This window comes from Photinus pyralis, unplaced genomic scaffold (assembly GCF_008802855.1).
Source record: "Photinus pyralis isolate 1611_PpyrPB1 unplaced genomic scaffold, Ppyr1.3 Ppyr1.4_LG3b, whole genome shotgun sequence".
NCBI lineage: Eukaryota > Metazoa > Arthropoda > Insecta > Coleoptera > Lampyridae > Photinus > Photinus pyralis.
In genome coordinates this window covers 17301295-17326455 of record NW_022170510.1, presented here as the reverse complement: position 1 = coordinate 17326455, position 25161 = coordinate 17301295, and the positions used below count along the sequence as shown (strand labels likewise).

At 35.6% G+C, this 25161-nt stretch overlaps 1 protein-coding gene across 3 annotated transcripts in view; it reads right to left on the bottom strand.

Moving 5' to 3' along the window:
- LOC116166939 (homeobox protein Hox-A1-like) overlaps positions 1 to 22424 on the bottom strand; it is a 72400-nt gene extending 49976 nt beyond the window's left edge. For all 3 annotated transcript variants that reach the window (XM_031482158.1, XM_031482156.1, XM_031482157.1), the window contains exon 1: positions 21606 to 22424. In XM_031482158.1, coding sequence (XP_031338018.1) covers positions 21606 to 22311 — 706 coding nt within the window. In that variant the 5' untranslated portion in view covers positions 22312 to 22424. The remainder of the gene's footprint in view (positions 1 to 21605) is intronic.
- Between the last annotated feature and the right edge of the window lie 2737 nt (positions 22425 to 25161).

Sequence of the window (25161 nt, the reverse complement as noted above, 5' to 3'; positions counted from 1 at the left end):
GCGTGTAGTTAACACCGCCCTGTCAAAACAGATTAATGAATGTCTCCCTAGACTCGCGTCTTGCGACAGGGGCAGGACCGTACGATGTTTTATCAAGATAACTTTATTACACAGAAAAATGTAACAGTATATTTTTTAATGATCTGAAAGTTAAATAGCCAAATTTAAAAAGTCACATTTGTCATTCAGGTTTGTAGGTACCCCCAAATTCATTATTATACAAGCGCTTTATATGCATATTACTACACCGTTATCGTATCGCTCTAGATTTTATCGAAAATTTTGATACCTACACTCAAATTGTCCGCGATGTAGATTTCGTCCAGCGTTATTGTCTGTGGTAACTTGTCACGAATAGAATTCATTGCTGCATTAATTAGATGATGTTTTAACAACGCAATAAAATTAATCAAGAATATTGCTTTAAAATCGGGCGGAACTGTAACGTTATAATCATGCCAATACGATTCCTAGTAGTATTACGGAACAGTAGAGGTTCAATATGAATCCATTTAAATTAATTAAATTAAGAACTATTATGTAACATTTTTATGAAATCCACAATTTTTAATCATTGGAAAAACCTTTGACCACTGCTGAAGAACGGTAACCATCTCCATCCAGGTTTTTTTTAAGAATCGTAAAATGCCCCATACCATATAGCTAGATTTATCTCAGCATGTCGTAGTAATAGGCGATTACTAAATCTGCTTGATTTAAACAATTTGTATCATCTTAAATAAAGAAGCCAACAGATGTTATCCATATTGGATGAACTTCCTCAGTATTCTATTATTGCGAATTTGGGACCAAACTTGAAAATCGATCCTTTTTTGTTACATTTGATTCGGTGATCCGATACATGTTACGCGCGTCTGCTGTACCGTAATTAGGGACAATCGATATTTCTGTAATTAGTTATAGATATTTTCTGCAATTGTAACGAGCTAAATAATCTTGATTACATCCGATCCTTATACGTTCCTTAACCAGTGCCTACTTAAGGTTTAAGAATTCTAGGTACTAGCACCGATTTGTAATATGTGGTGCTAGTTAAGGAATGCTAAACATAATTACTTATTATAATCATAGAGTAACTATGTTATGATGTAGTGCAGATGTCCATGAACTTGGCGGGCCTACTACAGCAGACCATGGTTCTGCTTACTGATATCGTTAGTGTTCTGTTAGTGCACGTTAGTGCCGCTGAAGAAATCGTTAGTGCACAAAAGTAAACTTACTATTTTTAAAAAATATTTGTGGGCCTGCTAACTTCATGCCAGCAGACCTATTTAAGAAAATCGATGCAATCTGTACACTAGTTAAACTAGCAGCGTTAGTGCTCGTTAGTGCCGCCAATATAAACGTTAGTGGTCAAAGTGTAACAGCTCAAAACGTTGTAAAAAGGGGTCTGCTAACTTCGTGCAGCAGACCCGCATTTGTGAAATTGGCCCTGTCCTAATGCGAATTTGAAGCACCTCGTTAGTGGTCGTTAGTGCTTCATATGCGAACGTTAGTGCTGCAAGGGAGCCGTACCAAAAAGGTACCAAACCACCTCAAAATTAAACTTGACTTATTGAGACCTGCCAACTTCACGCCAGTAGACCAACGAACGAAATCCGTTTGATTTTCTACTTTAATCGAACGGTAAGTATTAGTGCTCGTTAGTGCCGCCAATATAAACGTTAGTGCTCAAAGTGTAACAGCTCAAGACTTTGTAAACAGGGGTCTTGTTGCATGAATTTAGCAAACCCACAATTTCACGCTTGAGCTCTTGCGCTTTGAGCACTAACGTTTTTTTTTGCGACACTAACGATCACTAATACTGATAGATCGATTAAAGTAGAAAATCAAACAGATTTCGTTTGTTGGTCTACCGGCGTGAAGTTGGCAGGTCCCAATAAGCCACGTTTAATTTTGAGGTGATTTGGTACCTTTTTGATGCGAATCCCTTGCAGCACTAACGTTCGAATGTGAAGCACTAACGAGCCGCTTCAAATTCGCATTAGGACAGAGCCAATTTGACAAATGTGCGTCTGCTTCATGAAATTAGCAGACCCCTTTTGACAACGTTTTGAGCTGGTACACTTTGAGCACTAACGTTTATATTGGCGGCACTAACGAGCACTAATACTTACCGGTCGATTAAAGTAGAAATTCAAACGGATTTCGTTCGATGGTCTACTGGCGTGATTCGTGAAGTTGGCAGGTCCCAATAAGTCAAGTTTAATTTTGAGGTGGTTTGGTACCTTTTTGGTGCGGCGCCCTTGCAGCACTAACGTTCGCATGTGAAGCACTAACGAGCACTCACGAGCTGCTTCAAATTCGCATTAGGACAGGGCCAATTTGACACATGCGGGTCTGCTGCATGAAGTGAGCAGACCCCTTTTTACAACGTTTTGAGCTGTTATACTTTGAGCACTAACGTTTATATTGGCGGCACTAACGCTGCTAGTTTAACTAGTGTACAGATTGCATCGATTTTCTTAAATGGGTCTGCTGGCATGAAGTTAGCAGGCCCATAAATATTTTTTAAAAATAGTGTTTCCTTTTGTGCACTAACGATTTCTTCCGCGGCACTAACGTGCACTAACGGAACACTAACGATATGAGTAAGCAGAACCATGGTCTGCTGTAGTAGGCCTGCCAAGTTCATGGACATGTAGTGCAGTTGTTTCTAAAGGTATTGATCTTGATTGCGCTCACAAATGAAGAAAACGCGTTATGGCCGTTACCCGGTAATCTTGGATTTCATAAAGTTAGTGCTAATTGATGCGTGGTCAAGCTGTTCCATAAGTCAGGTTGAAAGTTTGTGAGAGCCGATGGGAACGAATGTTTATGAGAACACAGAACACAGGGGACACCATGACCCTTCAGTGTTGACAGAGCGGAGTAAAAACGTTGTGGGAGTTTTGTGATTTGATTTTCAACACGATGCCGGCGCTCCAAAAATATTGTAGGCAACGCATATAAAGTCTATTCAGTCAAAATTGTTGTGGATTTTGCAGAAAAAAATAGGTTTTCACGCAATACTGCGTTTGCAGTAAATAATGCTGTTGCAATATTTCTTTGTAGCCTCCCATTTTTAAAATTTCGGCATTTGATTACAAAGAATTGGAAATATCTTAGACTTAGATGATACTTTTTTACATGAAACGCCCTGTATATTTGTCTGTCATCTTTTAGCTGCTTCAACTTTTGATAATAATGTCCTTACCTATGTCTGATAGTTTTCGAAACATCTTGGTTTTCCTGGGTTTTATATTCTTAAATCTTAATTCTTAAATAAATTCTTAAATAAGTTATACCTATGTAATTTACATAATAGTGAGGTGGCCATGCAAAAAAAGGCAATTTTGATCTTCATTCCATATTTTTGTGTAAATTACGTCATGCGGACGTTTTAATTATTACCAGCATAGGTATAATAATGACGGGTCACTCTGTATGAACAAATTTAAATTTTCTTTAAACGTAAATGTGGTCGTTAATTTGATATTGAACACAATCTCGATAATGGTATTGGGATTTGAAGTCAATGTGATTTTTTTTAACAAATTTGGTTTAAATACACGCGTAATATTTTGATTTTATTTTATTGTTCATTTAGAAAGATTAGGGATATTGGGAAATAATGTTTTGTTAAAGTTCACCTCATTTTAATCCAGTCGTTGCGATTAGAAATTTACTATCGCTGCGTAAGCTACTTAGTTTAAAGATACGCAGGTTTCGCTAATAAGAAATCACAGGTGTTCAGTCTCGAATGATCTTTGATAAGCAGGAAATTGTTCGGAATGTTGAAAAGAAAGGGAAATTGTTTTAAATAGTAGAGGCGGATTATTAATCGTTGCTTTTTTGGTGATGGAAGTTAAGCGTTGTTTTTTTTTTGGTGGACGTTGAACCGTAGCCGCTTATTGTTTTGGTGATTATTTCAATCGATTGCTTGTATTTGTGCTATGGCTCTGAGTCCCTCTTTTTATTTAAGCCTTATTGATTGATTTTGTCTAATAAATTTGTTTCATCTGTTTGGTTTTTATCTGTTATCAAATGTAAATGCTTAATTTAATTGACAGGTGGATGAGATTTATCGCTTTTTCTGTGTAGTTAAGAGAGATGAAATTTTATTTTTCCTAGAATTTGAGTTTGGATTTATTTATCTCTTAATGTCTAATAACATATTGATTTATAAAAATTATTCGACCTCTATTTTTTGGCCTATTAACGTACGTTGAGGAGATAGCCTTTGTTGTTAACTGTGTATGAATGGTTGTTATAATTTTGAATTTCGGAAGGAGGGGTTCGCCGTAAATAGGACGTTAACAAAAAAAAGCGTCGCTTTTAGCCACAATCAACGCAGAACTACGATTCTGTGAAAATTAAAATCAGCTTCTTGCTACGTTCAGCACCGAGTTACGTTATGTTAGAGAATTTCCATCGATGATTATTATTTGTTTTGAAGCCACCACCAGCATTGAAAGTTTCGCCTAATGTGAGATTGAAGTTTCGTGTCGGAAGCTGAATTCGCGGCTAATGATCGTTCTACATTTTGAAGTTTTTGCAATCAAAGGTGCTGCAAGAAGAGGTGTTTGTCGGCGCCCCCATAAGTGATTTCAACGTGACTCAGTTTGAAGTTAAGTGCATTTACTGAAAATTATAATTGTTTTTGTGTACGGATACCTTCTTTATTAGGATATTACAATTCCCAGACAAATAATTAAGTAGTTAAGTCATAATTTTAGCCTATTTGTAATAATTGTTAGTGTTATTGTACCATTTTCCTTTTGTGTGTTAAGATTAAATCGCACTTTTGTAATTTTCACATTAATTTCCGTGTGTTTCATTCACAACGGATGCTTGCCCAAGGTCCATTTTAATTATTCCAAATTTTGAAGTTCAGTTTGGAGTATTTGGTCTGTCCACTATCTGTTAGAAGTTAACAGGTTAACTGAGAGCAGAATCGAATCTCTCCTCTGTGCCGGGGAGAAGTTTTGTGCCGTGATAATAATAAAAGGTAAAGAGACAGTTAGGTTTTTGTTGTGTTTTGTGTACGGTATTTCTGGCCTACGGACCACTGCACACACCAATACGTATTGTTAAAAAATACTTCAATGGGACTGTGCTTATTTGATTATATCAATGTTTAGCGCATTTTTGAAAAAAATACGCTATTATATGCGTGATGGCTGGCCGGCCGGCTGTCCGCGTGAGATCTCGGGAACTACAATAGCTAGAGACTTCAAAATTTCACTAAAAGCTTTCTGCTATAGTGTAGATGTGCAGGCACTAGTCTATGTTTAGTTAGATTATTTGTGAGATCGATAATTGAAGAAAATAATTTCGATATGGTTTTCGGAGGTGCTATAGTTTTCCCGTTAGATAGCGCTACCAGTATAAAAACATATTATTTACTTTGTGATTTGCTTTACAAAATTAAAGACGTACCCTCAATTGAAATTAAATAAAATTAATTATTTAACGCAGCCAAAATTACTCGGGAGATCGATAATTTTAAACTTCGCTAATTAAATAGGTACCTACTGACCTGCATTACCAAAAATGCGCTTTAATCAAGCATATGCTGATTTACAACTTGTTTGAATTCCTTTCATTTGAAAGAAAAGCAAAATAGTGCATTTGAAGTTTTAGGACAACCAGGGCTTTTTATGAATAGTGCCTTTTCCCCTAAAACTCTAAAAAAAGGTCGATTATAGGTATAGCCATTGAATAATGGTACCTATAGCGAACCGCATCTCGGAACATACTGTATGTATAATCATTAATCATAGTATAATGTAGTCATAAAGTGGGTAATTATTCCAAGTATGGACACCCCTATAAGGTTACTCAGGCATATGAGCTGTAGGTAATACAAGTACATATAGTACCTATATTTCAGTTGCAAATAACTGCTTATTTATGAATTTTACAAGGTTTGAATATTATGTTTTAAGATGGAACTCGATACTTAAAAACATTTTTGGTGTATCATTGTCAGGTATATTTCTGTCTTGACAGGAAAGTTAATCTTGTTAAATTAATTGGTTCAGTAGGTAGGTATATCATCCTCATAAACGCGCTTGTATATTTCCAAACCAACGACTTCATAACGAAAACATAACAGTATCCAATGTCCGGTCATTTTAAGAGAGTGCACGGGTTTGTGCAAGGATAAAAAACATTTAAAGTCGATCTCCCTTTCATTATATTATAGGATATAAGGAAGGTGCATTTGTCATTTTTGAAACAATGATAAAGGTCAGATTACTGCAGTTATGTAGATGGTTGCAGGCTTAAGAGTACAGAAGGCTGCCTGCCCAACTGTTTCACTGAATTGTGTAACGACATAATGCGCAAAAGAATAAATACAGCTGATCAAAAAGTCAATAACTCGGAAAGTTGTTGACAAGGGGCACATCGCTCGTAAGATTATCTCATCTAACCGAGCTTCCTCTCCGATATGTCAATATACTTATGTTTTGTAAATATTTACTTTAAATAAAACGAGATGATACGGGATGAACGCATATGAAATTGTAGAATTTTGCCCTGATTTACAGTACAGTAACGAAACTTTACGTTATATGTGTTCATGCATTAAATAATTAGTTTCTGATTTATATTCGAGGCAGATATTTGAAAGTCACCGGGGTTATTATAAGTAAGGCTTTCATGCGGTGTTTGTGACATATTTTATAAAAAGGTAAAAATTTCTTAGTTTTAATAAAGTTTCTAGAAGGCTTTTAGTCGTGCAGTGCACTATCAGGTTGCGTGGATCAAAACTGGCATTAGATCTCATCAAAGCGGCCTTTCAAATTTGACATGTACCCTAAGTATATGGCTCATTTTTATGCACGTACATTTTTTATAGTATCAGCCTCAACTTTTTCTGACGTTTATATTAAAATAAATATGTATTACAATGCTCGAAAAGGAATTTGTACTTTCATACTTTCGTATGTGAGCGAAAACGGATTATACTTTTTTAAAATTATAATACTCTTTGTATATTCATTAGTATACAATGTTATAACGAATTTACGAAAGGTAGTGCGTGAAGGTGACCATGTTCAAATTAACTTTGCAATTTTAACGACGTAAAATGTTGACATGATATACTTTTTTTAAAGTAATAAACATAGTTTTTGCAATCTCTCTCTCTCTCTCTCTCTCTCTCTCTCTCTCTCTCTCTCTCTCTCTCTCTCTCTCTCTCTCTCTCTCTCTCTCTCTCTCTCTCTCTCTCTCTCTCTCTCCCCTCCCCCCTCTCCCTCTCCCTCTCCCTCCCTCCATCTACCTACCGAAAATTGTACGAAAACAATAGAAATGACGCGCAGTTTGAAGTGATGTTTCTTAATGTTTTTTGATTCGTTAGCCGGACAGCCAGCCATAACGAATATAATAGCGTATTTTTTTCCAAAAATGCGCTAAAAACTTTTTTAGGTACGAGTTCGAAAAAAAAATGTACAAAATAATGTTTTTATGTTCTAGAATTATCATGATGATATAGTTCTTCCCCGACCAGTTAACATCATACATGGTTAAAGTAGTAAGAAACAGAAAAAATAAGCTTTCTAAAAACGTATCACATGACCTATATGGGTTTTTAAAAAAATGGTGGTGGCACTCAAAAACCATGTGTAAACAATTTTTTCACCGCAATATATATGAAATAATTTCAAATGGAAGCGTTCTAATTTTAATTTCTAATCTCAATCGGTTTGAGCGTGAGAGCTGTCAAGCTGTGGTTCCATCTTCAATAGCGACCCTTCTTATCACGTAATAATCAAGTAGAGACAATGCAAACAAGTTAAAAAGTAATCGTAAACGATTTACATAAAGCGCATTTCCACTTGCATTCATTTCCCATTTGTGAGATGCAACTTCTGTTAAAATCGTAAAAATCCGGCCACAAATATGAAAGATAGCGGCACATGGGCAATCCATTTTTGACGTGTTACTTCAATTTCAGTTTATGAGAAGAATTTCATTTCAATGCTTTTCTAAATAAGAAAGTTGGAACTGCGCATGCGCAAACCTAAATTTTGAAACTAATGTTAGATTTTCCTTTGTTCTAAGCGCCAAAGTATCAAATTTCACTTAAATGCTTCCATAGATAAAAAAAGTTGGCACTGCGCATGCGCAAAACCAAATTTTGAAACTGGCGTTAGATTTTCGTTTATTCCAAGTGCCTATGTATCAAATTTCATTAAAATACTTTTATAAGAAAAAAAGTTTGCAATTCGGTTTATAAATGGTCGAGATGCGAAAAAGGCACTGTGAATTTTGAATCGATTCGACTCATCTTTTGGCATTGCGTATTATATGGCTAAGGCTATGCCCATATTGAATTTCATGCAATTCAGTTCATAACTAACGGAGATGTAAAAGCGATCGGACATTTCTAAACAAAATTATCGTTCACACGGACAGATAGAGGGACAGGACAGGCAAAGGAATAGACGGACAGACCAACAGACAGTGACAGACAACAATACAAAATTATAAATGATCTCTAGGATTGTTAATAAACGGCAAAAGTGTAAAATTATGGAACATGTAAAAAACGGTTTGTTGGTTTTTTACAATAACTTTTTTAGCAATAAACGCAGAAAAAATTCCTTCCTTGGTGCAAGCCTCGACACCATAACGAACTAAATAGCGAAAAAAGTAGAACAATAGCTCTTAAGATAAAGAACTAGTAGCGTCGCAAAACGAGCGGACGGACGGACGGACGGACAAAGTGGCCAGAATAGCGCATTTTTTTTTAAATTTTTGTGGAAATGCGCTAAAAATTAAAGATGCTGTAACTGCTCGAGGAGATGAAAGGGGGGCGGCGGTATGTCGTTAAGTGAAAACTGACAGATGCTCTCATTATTCTCGAGGTAATGTGCAATGAAGTCGACACATTCTATCACTTCAGAACTCTCCCTTCGTCCAGTAGTACCTTGAGCTGCATCAGGATTCACAGAACGCTGTGAATGGAAGAACAGACCACGACTAGAATCGTGATACTTGCCTTCGGCGGCTACTAAGTCTGATACAGTCGCTATCCTACGCAATACCGCCGCCCCCTTTCATCTCCTCTGGCAGTTGCAGCATCTTTAATTTTTTGCAGAGTTCCTTAAAGTTGAATTTCGGCACTTCCTCACGGCCTCTTGTCACACGGTTTCCGTTTCCTGCTTCTTTTTCAACCTTTACAATGTTAAGACTCCTTCGTGTAGACACCTTTGCGACACTTCTCGTGAAGGATGACAGATTTCTGAGTCTGTAACCACGTATCATGCCCATCACTTCTCCTCCTACTGGCCTTAATGAATGTTCGAAGTAACTTTTCCTTCAATGTCCCTCTATCCGGGCCCTCTTGCATTACATGCGGAAATTTGGCGCTAAGGACTCTTTCGGTTTAAAACTCATATCTCAGCACTGGAGTGAGCGAATTGCACATTTGCATCTGATTCACAATTTTATTACAGTATCTACAACTTTGATCCTATGATATTTTCCAATCGGTGCAATCCTTTTCGACCTACAGGCGTTAGAAGTTGAGGGTTGTCAACTTTTGAGCTAGTTTGTAAAAATCGTTCATTTTTGACGGGTGATTAAGTCTGAACGGCTAAACTTATTTCAATGTTTCAAACGCCATTCGACGCATAATTTAATGCTCTTTAGAAAAGAAGAGAGTAAAATTTTCTGTAGGATAAGTACTTTTCGAGTTATAAGCGAAATGTTCAAAAAAATGGAAAAATGTTACGCTTTTCAGGCTCTCAAATCTGACGAACAACCTAGAAATCGTCGCAAACTAAACATCAAACGAGAATGACTATTCAAGTGCGTTCATTATAATTCCACGGCCACAACGATTTAAAAAAAAAGCGTATAAATATTAGTTTTTCCCCGATTGTGCAGGGTATCCTATTAATAAAGGTCACAGACCATCTCTGGAACCGTTAATTGCGCCGCTTGGGGAAAAAAAGAGGCCAAGAAAAAGCGTGGAAATTATTTTCAAATTTCTAGGTTTGTTGCTAGAAGACGTCCCATTTATTAAGTAGAAAAATGATTTTTTCTCCAACCACCTGAATAAGACGCTATTTTGTGACAGTGTTCGGTACCTAAAATTGACGTTTTGCGGATTAATCGCTTTCACCATGGCAACTGTACAAAAAGTGGATACTTTTGGTCCTAGTACCAAAAAGAAATTGACCTTGAAAGTTGGCCAATTAAAAAATTACAATCACGGAGATATGTCACATTGACATCGTTTTACATTGCAGATTGTAAGATATTTCTATACATACAAATCAAATAGTGATGTTACCTATACGTATGTACATGTATTGAAAATGATTTACGCTCGCTATTTTTATTTAAACCATGTGTAACGTAATTTACATATTCCGTGAACGTAATTTTAATACATATACAACCCGCCGTCGCGTGTAACGCCATCTACTTCAGACCCATTGCACTATTATCTGTCATTTTGAATTCAAAATTGAAAAAGTTAATTGCAATTAATTTTAATTAAAAAACTGTATGGTAAGTTTTTTATTTCAATGCAAAATATAACAATATTTATTGTGTATACAATAAAATAACTGAAACTGATAGCGACATGGATTGCACTCCGCCAGAGATTATAGAAACGGCAGAACATGCTACCTCAAGATTTGCTCCCTACAAAGTCGCGAGAGGTGAGAAGTAAGAAGTAAGAACGACTAGGTTATTAAGTTAACCTAAAAACTAGAGTGGCATGACACGTGAGGACAAGAAAGCGGAAGTTCTTATACTAGTAGTGAAACTGTGACTGAATCTAAATTCGAATATAATTTGAAGTAAAGGGGGTTGGAGAAAAAATTTTATGTTTTATTCGTACAAAAAATGCGTTTTCGGGACTCGGAAGGTTGCTGGACTCCGCTAACGCGTCGTCCAGCAACTATCTTCCTCGTCCCGAAAACTGACATTTTTTGTACTAATGAAACAAATAACTATTTTCCTAAAATATACCCAACAAATATGCATAAAAAATACATGTATCGCAAAAGCCAAAAGTCATTTTGATGCAGTACATATTGTGCTAGCTTATAAAATATGGGGGATGGGGGAAGAAGAAGAAATCTCTGTAAGGATATGAATGCAACTTTTGTTTAGGTTATGGATTTTCACACAATTGAAAGGAGCTCTCTTCGTGTAATCGGATTTTACATGAATAGAGCCTTTTAAGTAAATGTGATGATTTGATGAGTATTAGAGGACATTGTTTGACAAGGTTTTCTAAGCAGAAATGTGGCGAGAAAAACGTACATTCATAATGCAATATTTATATTCATCCATGTTGGCTTTGTAACAAAAGAAACACAATGCTACGCAAAAATTGTCAAGGTTTATCAAAGTTTATCGTATCCTCTCAGAGTATCAAATTATCTTTATGCCGATTTCAGATGAAGAAGCATACGACATGCGCGCCAAAGTAATGAGTTCATGAGTTCTCATTCACCCTTTTGAGTATGTGTAATTAGCATACACTAATTAAATGAATTTCAGTAAAGAAGCACCTACCGAGGAGATTTTGGTGTCAAATTGTTCGCGCTCACTTAACGAATAGATTGCTAGAAGTTCCCGAATTTGCCCGCTATAAAAACCGCCACTTTAACTGTGACTAACTACTTTTCTTCTGCTAAGGAATTTGCCGGTAGGCCATATTTGGTTTTAGAGTTGCAGACAGTACCACCGCCATTTGTTGGACCTGACCGCCGAATTCCTGGAATTAACATCTTCGATTGAGACTACTTCCGAGGCTACTGAAACCGACCTGTCCGTCCGTGATTACCGCCGACATTGTCCAGGCGCGAGATTTTCGTCTGGTGGCGCTCGAGTCCGTCCGTCCGTGCGTCCGTTCCCTGTACCGCCGTTTCGCCGTTTTCTACCGCCGACTACCGCTTAATAAAGTACCATACGTATTAAAATAGACTCAAATAATAATTCCACTAATTTGTTTTTATTTCCTCAAGCTCACCGGCTATGCGCGAGCAGCCCAAGTTCATCGCAATATACTTATAACTCTCGCCAGGAAAGATTGCCGGTCACAGCATACCTTGTGTCGATCTACGATCTATGTTTTTCTTAAGATGCGAGCGACTTCCGAAATAGGATCGTGCCAATGTTGAACGAAAAGTCTTTTTTTTTCAACATTGACACGATACTATCCCGGAAGTTGCTCACATCTTTAGAAAAACCTAGAATTGTAGACCGGAATCAAGTGTTCTGTGACCGGCAATCCTAAAAGTATCCTAAAAGACGATAATAGAGGACGTATTTTTCCATAAGCAGCTTGGTCACCTGACCGAACTTGCTTACATTTTGATTGTGATTGTGGGGGAGGAATCATCCATTTAAGAGCTCTAGAACACGAAACATAAAACAATGTAGTTAGGTTTTTGTATTTTTGAAGAAAAAGTAACCACTATCTTAGATGCAACTGTTTGTCTGTGTAAACCAAACAAACAATTACCTACGTCGCTAAAGTTGAGATTATCTACAGCTACACCATCACAATACAATATAAAACCCACTCATATTAAGCCAATTTTTCCAAATAAGGTTGTTCGCATTCGCTCAATTTAGACGTTACAGTTTTTCAGTTAACAAATTTTTTTCAGACTGTCTTTCAAAAAATGGAACTTGTAAACCATAGCAAACAATTCAAAGTTGTGTACATTTTAAAATCCAGACCATGTTTAATTTGATTTAGTAATAGTTGATCTTTTGAGATTGCATAAAGCAAAATATTGGCACCATTGGTACAATAAAGGAATAAAATTCAACATCATAAGAAAGTTAATAGGTAACATAATTTGTTGACAACCCTGCGCTAGATCATATATATAAATGAAGAGTCAGATCAAACTGTTTTGAGGTGAAGATAGTAATATGTACCTATGCATTTTGACAACGTTCAGAATAAAAATGAAACGTGTAATGGTATACGTCTTTCGCTATAGAAACCGTTGCACGTCATTGATTTGTGTATCAATTTCAGACATATGCTGCAACACTGCAACATGTACAAAAAAAAACAAGTGTGCGAAATCTATAGAAAACTTGTCTGAAATTGATTCATAAATCAACAGTGCCGTTCCGTAGAACGTCCCGGCCTGGTCATGCAATCATAATACCCGGCCCAAAAAATTGAAAATACTCATACTCATATTTACAAAAAAAATATATTCTGCGTTGTGCAGTGAGAACAATGGTAGATTTGTTGGTGACTCCAAAAAACATTTTACCTCAGTCAGACTGAATAAACAGACTATAAAGTGCCTCGTTTATTATTTTTTCGTATGTGTTTCCCGACCCTGCATTGTCCCGGCCCGGTCAACCACTGTCCTTTCATGACCTCGACGGGACGGTACTGTAAATCAATGACGTGCATCGGTTTTTATAGCGAAAGACGTATAGTAGGTACAATTGTTTTTTTATAGATATAAAAAAAAATATTTTTTTAAAACAAAATAAAAACCGAGATAAAAACTCAACATCTAAATTGAGTTTAACGATTCTGCTAAACATTATTAGAGCGTAAACTTTTTCTTATGGCGTGTAGTTTACGCGCCGGAATACCCGTTTTCGATGTCGTGCCAAATCTGGTTGAGATCGACAATATGTATAGCGTCCCTGTTTAGGGGTGAACCATCTTGGGGTAGAAATGTTAACAAATTGTTTGCAAAATCAGAAAAAGCATATCCGGAGAAATTGGTTCATTTTAATCTCATATATGTGTTGAATGTTGAGAAGAAATTCAAGTAGAATTTAGGCACGTTTTTGGACTTCTAGGTAGTTCCCAAACGAAACACTTTGGATCTCCAGTTTTTTTTGGTCCTCTCTAGAGGGATGATACTTATTTCCTTACGAAAACTAACTAGCCAAATAAGGACTTGTGAGTCGTGGAAGTTGACCAAGTTGTGATTAACACACCTAAAACTTTGATAAGGATTATACGGAATGTTTTGTTTACAAATTGATTGCTGCACAAACTCGGCACAAAACAATGCGTATTGTTCCGTGATTTGTGCCGTTGATGCACTGCCAACTTCACACACCCGGGAAGAACGACAGTATCGTACAAGTAGTGCCGATTCTCAGAAAGTACAGATCGTGATCGAACACATATTTATAAACACATAAAACAAAAATCTGGGTTTGAAGATGTCATGAACATACAAATTCTTATGTTGCTTATTTTATATTCAGTGCGAAATACTACTAAACGGTTATTCACTGTATTAAGTTTGTAAATTTTAACTAATTAAATCGATTATACAGGCAATGTTAAGATCTCAACTGGAGATAGTGCGACCCCGATATATACTTGACCCTAACGTAAATTGCCCCTTGCATGATGGTAAACCACCCACGTGAGTTACAACACAGCTTACACGTTGACGTAAAATATTAATAAAAATTAGGTACATATTTAAAAATTAAATTAACTATGGCTTATACTTACGCCTTGTTATTAAGTTACACGTAATCACTGTGTTTTATGGTATACGTAAACGTTCAACAATTATTTCGCAATTAATTACAAAATTAGAATGCAACATAGAAAGGTAATGAATAAGCAAATTTGTCTGTGTTTGTAATGACTAGAGTAGAAATTTTATGTAGCACTGCATGATAGATTTAAGACCAAGCAAAAATGTAATAATCTGAATAGCTATCAGATCTAAGTTTTAGGTAAAGCCATTATGAGAATTTTCTCATTTTCATTTAACTATATATAAATTTGTTCACGAAATAAATACTTTTATTACTAATAAGTAACACTGTAAAATCTTTGAATCTAACTAAACCTATATCTGATATTCAAAGGTAAAATGGTTGGTATTTTTTCTACTCGTACCTTGGTATGCATATTGAAATTGAAGTGGGTAATACATTCACGAAATCATACATGCATCATGCTGTTTCGTGTCGAGTTATAACTCTAGAAACATATTTCCATTTAATGTTTGCCTCTGTTTATTTTATTTGAATACATATAAAAGCATTAAAACTCGCAGATCTTATCTTGTTAAGGTTTAAGAATAATTGGGTTTCTTTTACTCGATAGTCTGAAGTACTTGCCTTGATCTGAAAAAGGTTAGATTTGGGGTACGGTTTAGTTTGAGCTACGCTGCGTTTATACGATGTATTTATCTCCTTCCGCTTTAGTCCAGTACTGTCCAGGAAATAGAGACTGAAAATGGACCATTTCCTGCAAAACGAGAAGTAGTTCCAATTTTTTTTGCATGTCATGAAAGAATATCCGGTGGTTAAGAATCCAAGTTTTCGACCTCCCTCCCCTTGTGCTTGCTCCGTACCACCCTTAAAACCAAAGAAATTTGGTTGGCTTTTTAGTTTTTCAATCATATCTTTTTATAGGTTCATTTTACAAAAAAATATTGTTATCAAAAATTGTAGACTATAAAATTGTATAGAATTTTGATATAGACTACTTTTTTGTGAAATGTTTATTAAAAACGATATAGAGCTTCAGAGTTGCTTATATTTTTAAGAATTCTAAAATTTGTATGTAGATGTTTTAACCAAATTTTATACTTTATCTCTATAATTAAGAGTTTTATGAGAAAATATCTTCAACTTATCGTGGTATAAATCCCCCTACGCTGCACCCTTACCAAAGGGGATGCATAATAATTCAACTTTCAACCCTTGCTAGTGGGGATATTTGAATCACTGTGAGATTGGAGGGCTTTCTAATATACGTTTGAAACAAAAAAATTATCTCACTTCAGTTCAGCTTCATCCTTCATCTCCCCCCCCTCCATAACCGCGGTAGGAATAGATATTAAAGAGGAATAGGAAATATATGTAATAGGCGTTGTACTCTCTGACTAACTTCACGAGCAAGAGTTGCAAGTTTCATTATTATGCATCCCCTTTGATAAGGGTGCAGGGTAGAGGGATTTATACCACGATAAATTCAATATATTTTCTCATAAAACTCTTAATTATAGAGATAAAGTATGAAATTTGGTTAAAACATCACATAGAAATTTCAGAATTCTTAAAAATATAACCAACTCTCAAGCTCTATATCTTTTTTAATAAACATTTCACAAAAAAGTAGTGTATATCAAAGTTGTGTACAATTTTATGGTCTACAATTTCTGATGACAATATTTTTTTCTAAAGTGAACCATTAAAAATATATGTTTGATCAACCAACCAAATTTCAGGGGTTTTGGGGGTGTTACGGGGGAAGCACAAGGGGTGGGAGGTCGAAAACTTAGATTCTTAACCACCAGATGACTGTCATGTGACATGCAAAAGAAATTGGAACTACTTCTCATTTTGCAAGTTAAAACCCTCTATTCCCTGGACTAAGTAAGAAGAGATCAAAAAATGGCAAATAGGGGAACTAAATCATGTATTACTAATTCCTTCGGAAATGTGTAGCAGAAGGTTCTCTGATCAACATATAATAAAGTCCCCCCGACTACCGCGTGTGCTAGAGGGGTGAGGGGGGAGACCATGGTTTTGATGGTCACATTTGATAGTTTTTTACTTACAATTCGAAAACGGTGTGTCCTAGAAAAATAGTTATTTATATAACAAGAGCGCGAAGTTCAATTTCGCGCATTGAGACTGAAGGTATTTTGACGAGGCGAAGCCGAGTTAAAATATCAGTCAAATGCGCGAAATAACTTCGCGTTAGCGTTATATACAATATTTTTTCTACAACTGAACCGATTGTTAATTAAATTTACTGTTTAAGTTCAACTTTGTCACGTGCGCGAAATACTTTTTTTCACTGTTGACGATTTCGCGCACGTTGTCAAGGGCAACCTTACTTATTAATTAACCGTTTAAAAATCTAGTACTTCGCGCTTCGAAATTCGTCAGAAAATGACAGGTTTTTTTGACAGTTGTAGAAAAAAATCTTTTCATATAAATACAAGCTCAAAAATTTGCTACAACTTTGATTCTATGCACTTTCTTAAAACACCCACCGTTTTTAAGTTTTTGACCCACCAAAATTGAATATGTGGATTATACACATGACCGTACTACCCAACTCGATCCGCATAGCCGGATTTACCCTCCACAGCGGTGGGGCTAGATGAGAGGATCGAATGCTGATGGGGTATCAAGACTAGCGACCCGCCAGCACCGGCCAATGTCCTAAGTTCCATCTTCTGCCGCTGGACTAGTACATTTAAAACTCAAGAAACAAGAATTTGACAATTAAGATGTGGTTTACAAAGTAAGCTGTTAATTGTTTTTAACACAGAAATATTTTACATATTTGCAATAACTATTGAACGGAGTATACTGCATATTTGAACATTTTCGCGGTGCAACCTTTGGTCAAAATCACAGTCATTGAAACGTTGTGAGCACAAACGCATATTTTGAGAGCTGTTCTTGAGATATATTTACAAATGTTAGGTAACCATTTTGCTCGAAGTACTGGTTCGTTTGGAAAACTAAGAAACATAATCCCAGTAAATACTATAGGTACCTACAACCTCGCCTACAACATAATAAATGACATGTCTTACCGATGAAAGGAAATGCCCTGTTTCTTCCCTTCATGAGAAATTTTGCATGATACGCATCTAATCATTCTCAATTCACAAAATTGCGTGTGATAAAAACACTATGGCGGCCAAAATGTACCTTCACCTATCCACGAGAGTGGCCTCTGGATGTGGCAACTTCCGTCTACAACAATTCTTACCCCTTCTACCATTATATTCCCTCCATTAGTCTTCTAACTATGAATTTTAGTCAAATGAAACAAAAAAATATCAAAAAAACGTTGATTTTGATATAGTTATGGGAACATTTATGGAAGGTTTCCCTCAGTTTTAACATTTACCTCCGAGCCCCTAGCCACGTCATTTTAAATGTCACAAAATTCTTTTTACAAAAATACGCAAAATCAAATTTAAATGGTCTTTTAAAGAACTGAAACTTTGTATAGACCTGGGAATCGATGTGCGCATAGAACATTTAATGAAACTCGTCCCCATAAATGATCGGACATTAGTATGTGCAGATGAAGTTACTTAAGTTTCATGACACTGGATCAGTCCATGTTAGTGTGATCGATCAGCTTTAAAATAAATAGGTTTCTTTTCATGATACCTTGATCTATTCTAATTGAGGCATCTTTCCGAAACAAACAACCAGGCAATAACTTTTATGTCCTACTATGATATTATGACATCATAATTGACTAGTTTTTAGGTGCATTATAATACCTATAACGCCCAAGGGAATTATTACCGTTCACAAAAACTTGGGTCTGATACTGTACGAAAATTTAATTTCGTTAGGTACACTTCCGTTTAATAAGATACATTTATTAATATTTATTCTTCTTTTATAATTTTCGAGTTATAACGGAAACTTACATTTTTTTAAATGGTACTCATAGTTGGCTGTGAAATTTTTAAAAAGTACATTTTTTTCTGTTTACAATGATATAAGGTCCATTGTACTTTGACAAATAAACATGATACAGAACTGTTTGTATTATTAAGAGTAGTAAAAACAGATTTTACCATGGAAAACATTTTTGTTCTTTTAATTACTGTCTATTATAATATTTAACTTGCAGTTAGTTGTGCGGTGGGGCACCGTTGTGTTGAAACCAGCGTAAATTACGTCGTGTTTCCAAATCTAACCCATCCTACCTATCTTAAAATTCATTTGGTAGAAAATTAAGATAACATTGGCCTGTCCAATTTTCGTCGTAAATGAAAGGTACCTCACTAGTCACTAGATATTGTTTTCCATGGCCAACTCTGTTTACTTACCTCTCAATAATACGAAAATTCCTACAGGGCGTTTATTTATTAAAGTACATTTAGCAAGCCTTATATCGTTATAAAAAGAAAAATTTGTCGTTTTTAAAAATGTCAAAGTCAACTATGACTATGACTACTGTTTAAAAAAATTAAAGTTTGTATTATAACTCATAAATTGTAACATCTAAAAATAAATTAGTTTGTTCATCATTAAAATGTCTTTTATTCGTGTCATTTTGTTATATTTTAATAATAACGATTCTACAACAGTTAAATGAAAAATCACTAAATCTGTTTTTCGCCCATATCTAGTGAACTGTGGATTTTTTTTAAAAAACAAAAGCATATCTTAAATAAGCTCTTAAAACGACATTCCTCATTTAACCGAATCCGTATATCTTATGGTTTCCGAGATCCCAATGCTTAAAATGAAAAAAAAACTCACACTGTATATAGGTAAATAAATGATAATTATATGAATATAAGATTTTTCGGGTTTTTTTTGCCATAACTTTGCTATTTGTAGAGTTGCAAGAAACTTTGAAAGGGAAAATTAATCAGCATAAACTGCTGCATAACTTTGCCTGCCTATGTTATGGTTGACTTCCCACAAACACATTCGCAGGAAATGTAACGTTGTAAAAAATAAATGAAATATGAAAAATTTAAGCGGCTTTGTATCTCTTACGGTTCACGAATATCCATAGTGAAAATGCAAAAAAATGTAACTTTTTAATAAATACGTTTTTGTAGTAAAGCAGTTTTAATTAATAGGTAAATAATAATTAAAAAATACAAATCCTAAAATTGTTTAAAACTCTCTCAACATCCTATACATTTATTTTCGACTAACTCATACAAAATGGCCAACATCCTCAAATTCAAAAATTCAAATCTCACGCACAAACTCAAATTTACCACCACAAAATGGCGCAGCCAATCACAGCGCAGCACGTGTGACGTCATCAAATAAGGGGGGAGGGGAGTACAGACCTCTCACTACTATTATCTTTCGTTGTTATTAAATACTTGATATGCATAGAAAACAATGTTTAACTATTGAAAAAGTTCGCCAATTAATAAAAAAAATGTAGACACAGTAGGTTTCTATCGAACCTACGATCTACCAAAAAATAATTAATTACATAATTGATTTAACAAATTAGTTCAACCTAATGGATAGAAATGTAAGTATTATTTGTTTAATCATAAGTTTAAAAACTTTCTTTAAAATAATGTAAAAACCCAATATCGTAGGTATCTATTTTAAAAAAGAAAGTTGGTAGGCACCTATTAATATATTGTACAACGAGAAACTTTCACATTAAACTTTTATAATTCTCTAATCTAATTTTTTGTAAATTGGCGCTTCAGCTGTTTATAAATAACAGACCCGGTTTTTAACAAAATTCTAAACAAACTTTACCTATAGTCAGAATTCGCTGCACATCTAACACTGCAAAACTTTCAAATCACTATCTTCAATAATGAGTAAGACAGTTACCCATGCAGGTAATCCATCTCGATTTGGGAAACCCTGTATACAATTTTACAGTATTTAAAAAATAGAACTCGTACGATGGGCGAAGCCGGACTCTCCGTCCGAGGGTTTGAGACTTCTGCATATACCTAGATAATTAGGTACAATCAGACCTCGTATATATAGCTAGCTGCGGTTTTTTATACAGGGTGTATCTTTTCGAGCGATCGATAAAACTCTTCACTATACGTGATTCTGCATTATCTTCTGAGTATAAAAGTCTAATAAAAACGTTATCAGATTTAAAAATCTTATAGTGTTAATGTCTATCTAAAGGGGTCATCTAGAGGAAAATTTTTAGTAGACTTTTTTGCTGATGAAATAAAGCGGATATGTAGTCGCTCGAAAAGTTACATCCTGTATAATCGGTGAAATCGTAGGATAGATCAGTGTTTCTCAACGGGGGCCATGACGTATTTCTTAGGGCCCATTTTTTGTAGATTAGTTTTCCTACATCTTTCTTTCTTTTTAAAAAAAAATTTCAGCGTTAAAACAAGAACTTGAAAATGGTTTCTTGATAACTAAAAAATAACTCAAATTAATTTTTATCTAATTCTAAAGTGTTTAAAATATTGAAATGTCACATTTAATGGCCTATAAATAATCTATACATTTTTGTGCAGTCTGAGAAAAACGTAAATGAGTCTAAAAACGCGTATAAACCTACTAAAATTTCAAAAATTTCCCGGTGTATGACGCCATACCCCTCCGGTCTAACGGGGAGGGGAGGCCACAGAGATAAATAACATTCACAAATAGGTCACCAGTAAAAAAAGGTTGAGAAACACTGGGATAGATTATACTTACGAGTATACATGTCGAAAGATCCTTGTATATCTGTACAGACGCATTCCAACAAGAAATGTTGAATGTAGATAGGTAATTCGGAGATACGCCAAAAATGGATTTCCTTCCGTTACAAAAGTTATGTAGACACTTTTACTAGGCATTGAATTAGAAGTGAAAAAACGTGAAAATGTATATTTTTACTCCGTAGAAAACTGTGAGAGTGCGGTGGATTTACGCGTTACCACTTGTTTATTTTATAAAAATAGGTAGGTACTTATTAGATATGCCTGTTTAATCTCGATACACCCGATAATATACGCTGGCGTTTACTACTAAGAACCCTACATTGCAAATAGGGAGCTATTTACCGCACACATTTATATTAGAAATTGTGCAGTAATATAAGGGTAGTGTGCGCCTCACGCTCAACCATTATGACTAATAGACTGAAGTTAACTTACCGTGTGGTTTAGGAACATTCCTTTTAACTTGCATCCACTTATACGTCGGAATAGCAGGAGTATGTCGAGGAACTGTAGATAACTGAGAAATGGAATGCAACGACGGGTGCGTGCGATCCAGTTCCTGTGTTGCGGTAGGTTCTTCCTTATATTGTAGCTGTTGGTATTCTGCACAACTTGTATTTTGAAGCACTAACTGTGAGTAACTGTCATTATCGAGATGATGATACTTGGTATCGTAATAACTATGCGATTGGCGGCCGTCTATAATATTGTCGTGATGTCTTGCCATTACTTCGGATTGTGTTCTTTGGTAGCCAGCATCTGAAGGGTAAATATTTTGATTAGAGTTGAGGTAACCGGAATTTGAACATGCGCCCGAATTCGCGTAATCTAAATTTGTGTAACTCAGTCCCGATTCGGTATTAATAATTGGATTATCATGCGGAATTGGTTGATGATGCGAGGGGTGGTAGTAATTTATATCTTGCTGAGGTGGTGGTGATTCTGACGAATTTCCGCACAAATAAGAGGAATCTTCGTAATAATAGGACGTTGCGTAGTGAGATAGTTGATGTTCGGAGGTATGCCCTTGTGGGTAAGATTCGCCTTGGTATCCGAAAAAGTTGGCTTCCGACGGATTATACGTGCTGCCGTATTGATTATGATGACCGTGCCCGTACATTCCTACGTCCATCATCATCATGGTAAGAGGAGAAACATAAATTTTACGACAGGACGCGCTCACGTTTTTATTCACATCGCTTATCACGACATACACCCACTATACGAATGCGTGTAAGTAACGTAATTAGGACTCTCACGAAAGGAGACTAACGTTCTGTGTTCTGTTCTTGCATAGAAAGCTACATGTGAAACGTGGCAAAAGGCGGATCCGTTGACCACGTGTCTTGCGCATAAAAGTTGTTCTGCCAATAGAAAACCCGAGTTTCAGAGATTTTGTGATGCTGTATAAGGGATTGGTCTGCATCCAGCCATCATTGTACCCTAACATTTCAATTTTCAGAATGCTACAAGTGTCAAGCTACCGAGTGTGACATGACAGCTCGCCTTGCGTTGTTCGCATGTGGCGTTCCTAATGGTCTGTGGCTTTGATAGTTATCTTTCTATTCAAATGTATAATATGAATAAGTATGTGACGGGTGCGTATCGCAGCTACATATGGATATCCCGTAGTTGTTTGAAGTTTCATGATATTAGCATTACGTTCTCATGAATTTTAAGATATAACGTAATTTAAATTTCTGTTCGTTGTTGTGGTTGTTCCAAACTCACTGCTGGTGTAATGACACATAACTTATTCCTAAGTATTTCTAAATTTTATTATTGATAAATTCGTGTAGAAAGTCCTTTATTGAAACTTTTCGTAGATAGATACCTACTCTTTACTGCCATAAACGCGTTTTTTTAACAAGAGAAGGTAATTGTCACGCGCGCTTTTAGACTAATTTTTCGAAAGAAACTCCGGCCGTCGGTCTGTCCGTCTGTTCTTCGACGAAACGAGATAGCGATATCAAACCTTTGCCAATCGATTTCTACCAGTTCAAGGATCAGTGCTATTGAATATGAGCCAGATTAAAAGTGGTGTTTCCGAATGCGAGCTGAGTGGTAAAAAATTCCACTACTGAAAATCGTATGCGATTCTTGGTATCTTGTTTATCATTCTATAGTGGGAGTGGGAGTAGGATTAAAGTCAAGTCGGTAGCTGTTTAATACACTCCATTATATAGGTAAAATTACAGAAAAACTATGACCTAACCATATAGTTTTAAAACCACTGAAAAGTTTATTACTTAATAGTACTTTGCTACTAAATATATTTGTAGTAAGGTATACCCACGATACACTGCGCTCGGACTGCACCTACGTGAAGTTAGCTCCCCCAAGTTGTAATGTTTCGTTTTTTTTTGCTGTAATCGTTTGCTGGTTGTTTGTTGGTGTTTGTTGGTTAATAAGCATCCTCAGAAGAAATTCTGCAAGTTTTGGGAGTGAAGCTAGCCCCCGACCGACATTAAATCTTTGAATTTTTTTATTTTCAATCGTTTGTTGGTCGTTTGTTAGTATTTGTTGGCTATTTTTGTCGTTTGTTGGTTCATAGTATCCTCAAACTTATTTTTTAAGTTTTAGTCGTGAAGTTATCCCCCGACATTAAAATTTTTGAATGTTTTTATTTTCAATCGTTTGTCGGTCGTTTGTTGGTGTTAGTTGGATATTGTTTATCGTTTGTTGGTTGATAGTATCTTTAGAATAAATTTTTATATGTTGCCCGCGAGCTTAGCGCACGACATTATTTATTTGTAATCGTTTGTTGGTGTTTGTTGGCGATATTTCCTCTGTTGTTGGTTTTTGTAATTTAAAAAAAAATCACCAGCTACTTCTTATTAGGCCATGTATTCAACATCTACCAACAAATGATTAAAATATCGGAGGCCCAAGCCCAAAATTAATATTTTTTTAAGTTACAAAAACCAACAAACGATTGTAAATAATAAGACTTAAAAATGATAATGTCGACGGCAAAGCGCACGCTCAACATTGTAAAAATTTATTCTGAAGATACTATCACCCAACAAACGATAAACAATATTCAACAAATACCAACGAACGACCGACAAACGATTGCAACTAAACAAATTCAAAAATTTTGATGTCGGGGGCTAACTTCACGCCCAACATTGAATAAATTCATTCTGAAAATGCTATCAACCAACAAATATAAAAATTAACCAACAAACACACCAACAAACGATTGCAAGTAAAAAAATTAAAAAATTTTAATGTCGGAGGCTAACTTCACGTCTAAAACTTACAAAATTTATTCTAAAGATGCGGTATCAAACGATAAAAAAATTGCCAACAAATTCCAACAAACGACCAACAAACGAATACAAATTAAAAAATTTCCAAATTTTAATGTCGAGGGCTAAGTTCACGCCTAAAACTTAATAAATTAATGCTGGAGATGCTATCAACTAACAAACGATACAAAATAGCCAACAAACGATCAACAAACGATTGCAACTAAAAAAATCAAAAATTTTAAGGTCCGGGGCTAACTTCAAGTCTGTTTTGTATTTAGGCAGCTTTCCTGGATAATATAACATATAGGTAACGGAAGGATACTGAAATACCTTTATTTCAAACATTACATCATACAAACGCGTGAGCTCTTTGACTTGCGTTACGCGACTGGTGCAAGTCTGCTATCAGATACCAATTTTCCCAAATACATATCGTTCCTCCCTCACATAACATCATAAGTTACCTATTTTATTGCGAACCAGTCAGGAAGTCTTCTGTTTCTGGTTGGGCGCAACATACTACTAGAGTTAGTTAGGTAGGTAGGTACTACAAAATCATCTGCAATTGTTTTAGCTTCCCTAAATGGTTCCGGAGAACTCGCCTTTCCAACTGCAGATTCCTCTACTACATCATAAACCCAACTCGGTTTAGCAAGTCGATAATCGCGTACAAAAACACGATCACTTTTTTCTAAAATTGCCTCTCACACTCACTTTATTACGTTTCCCTTCCG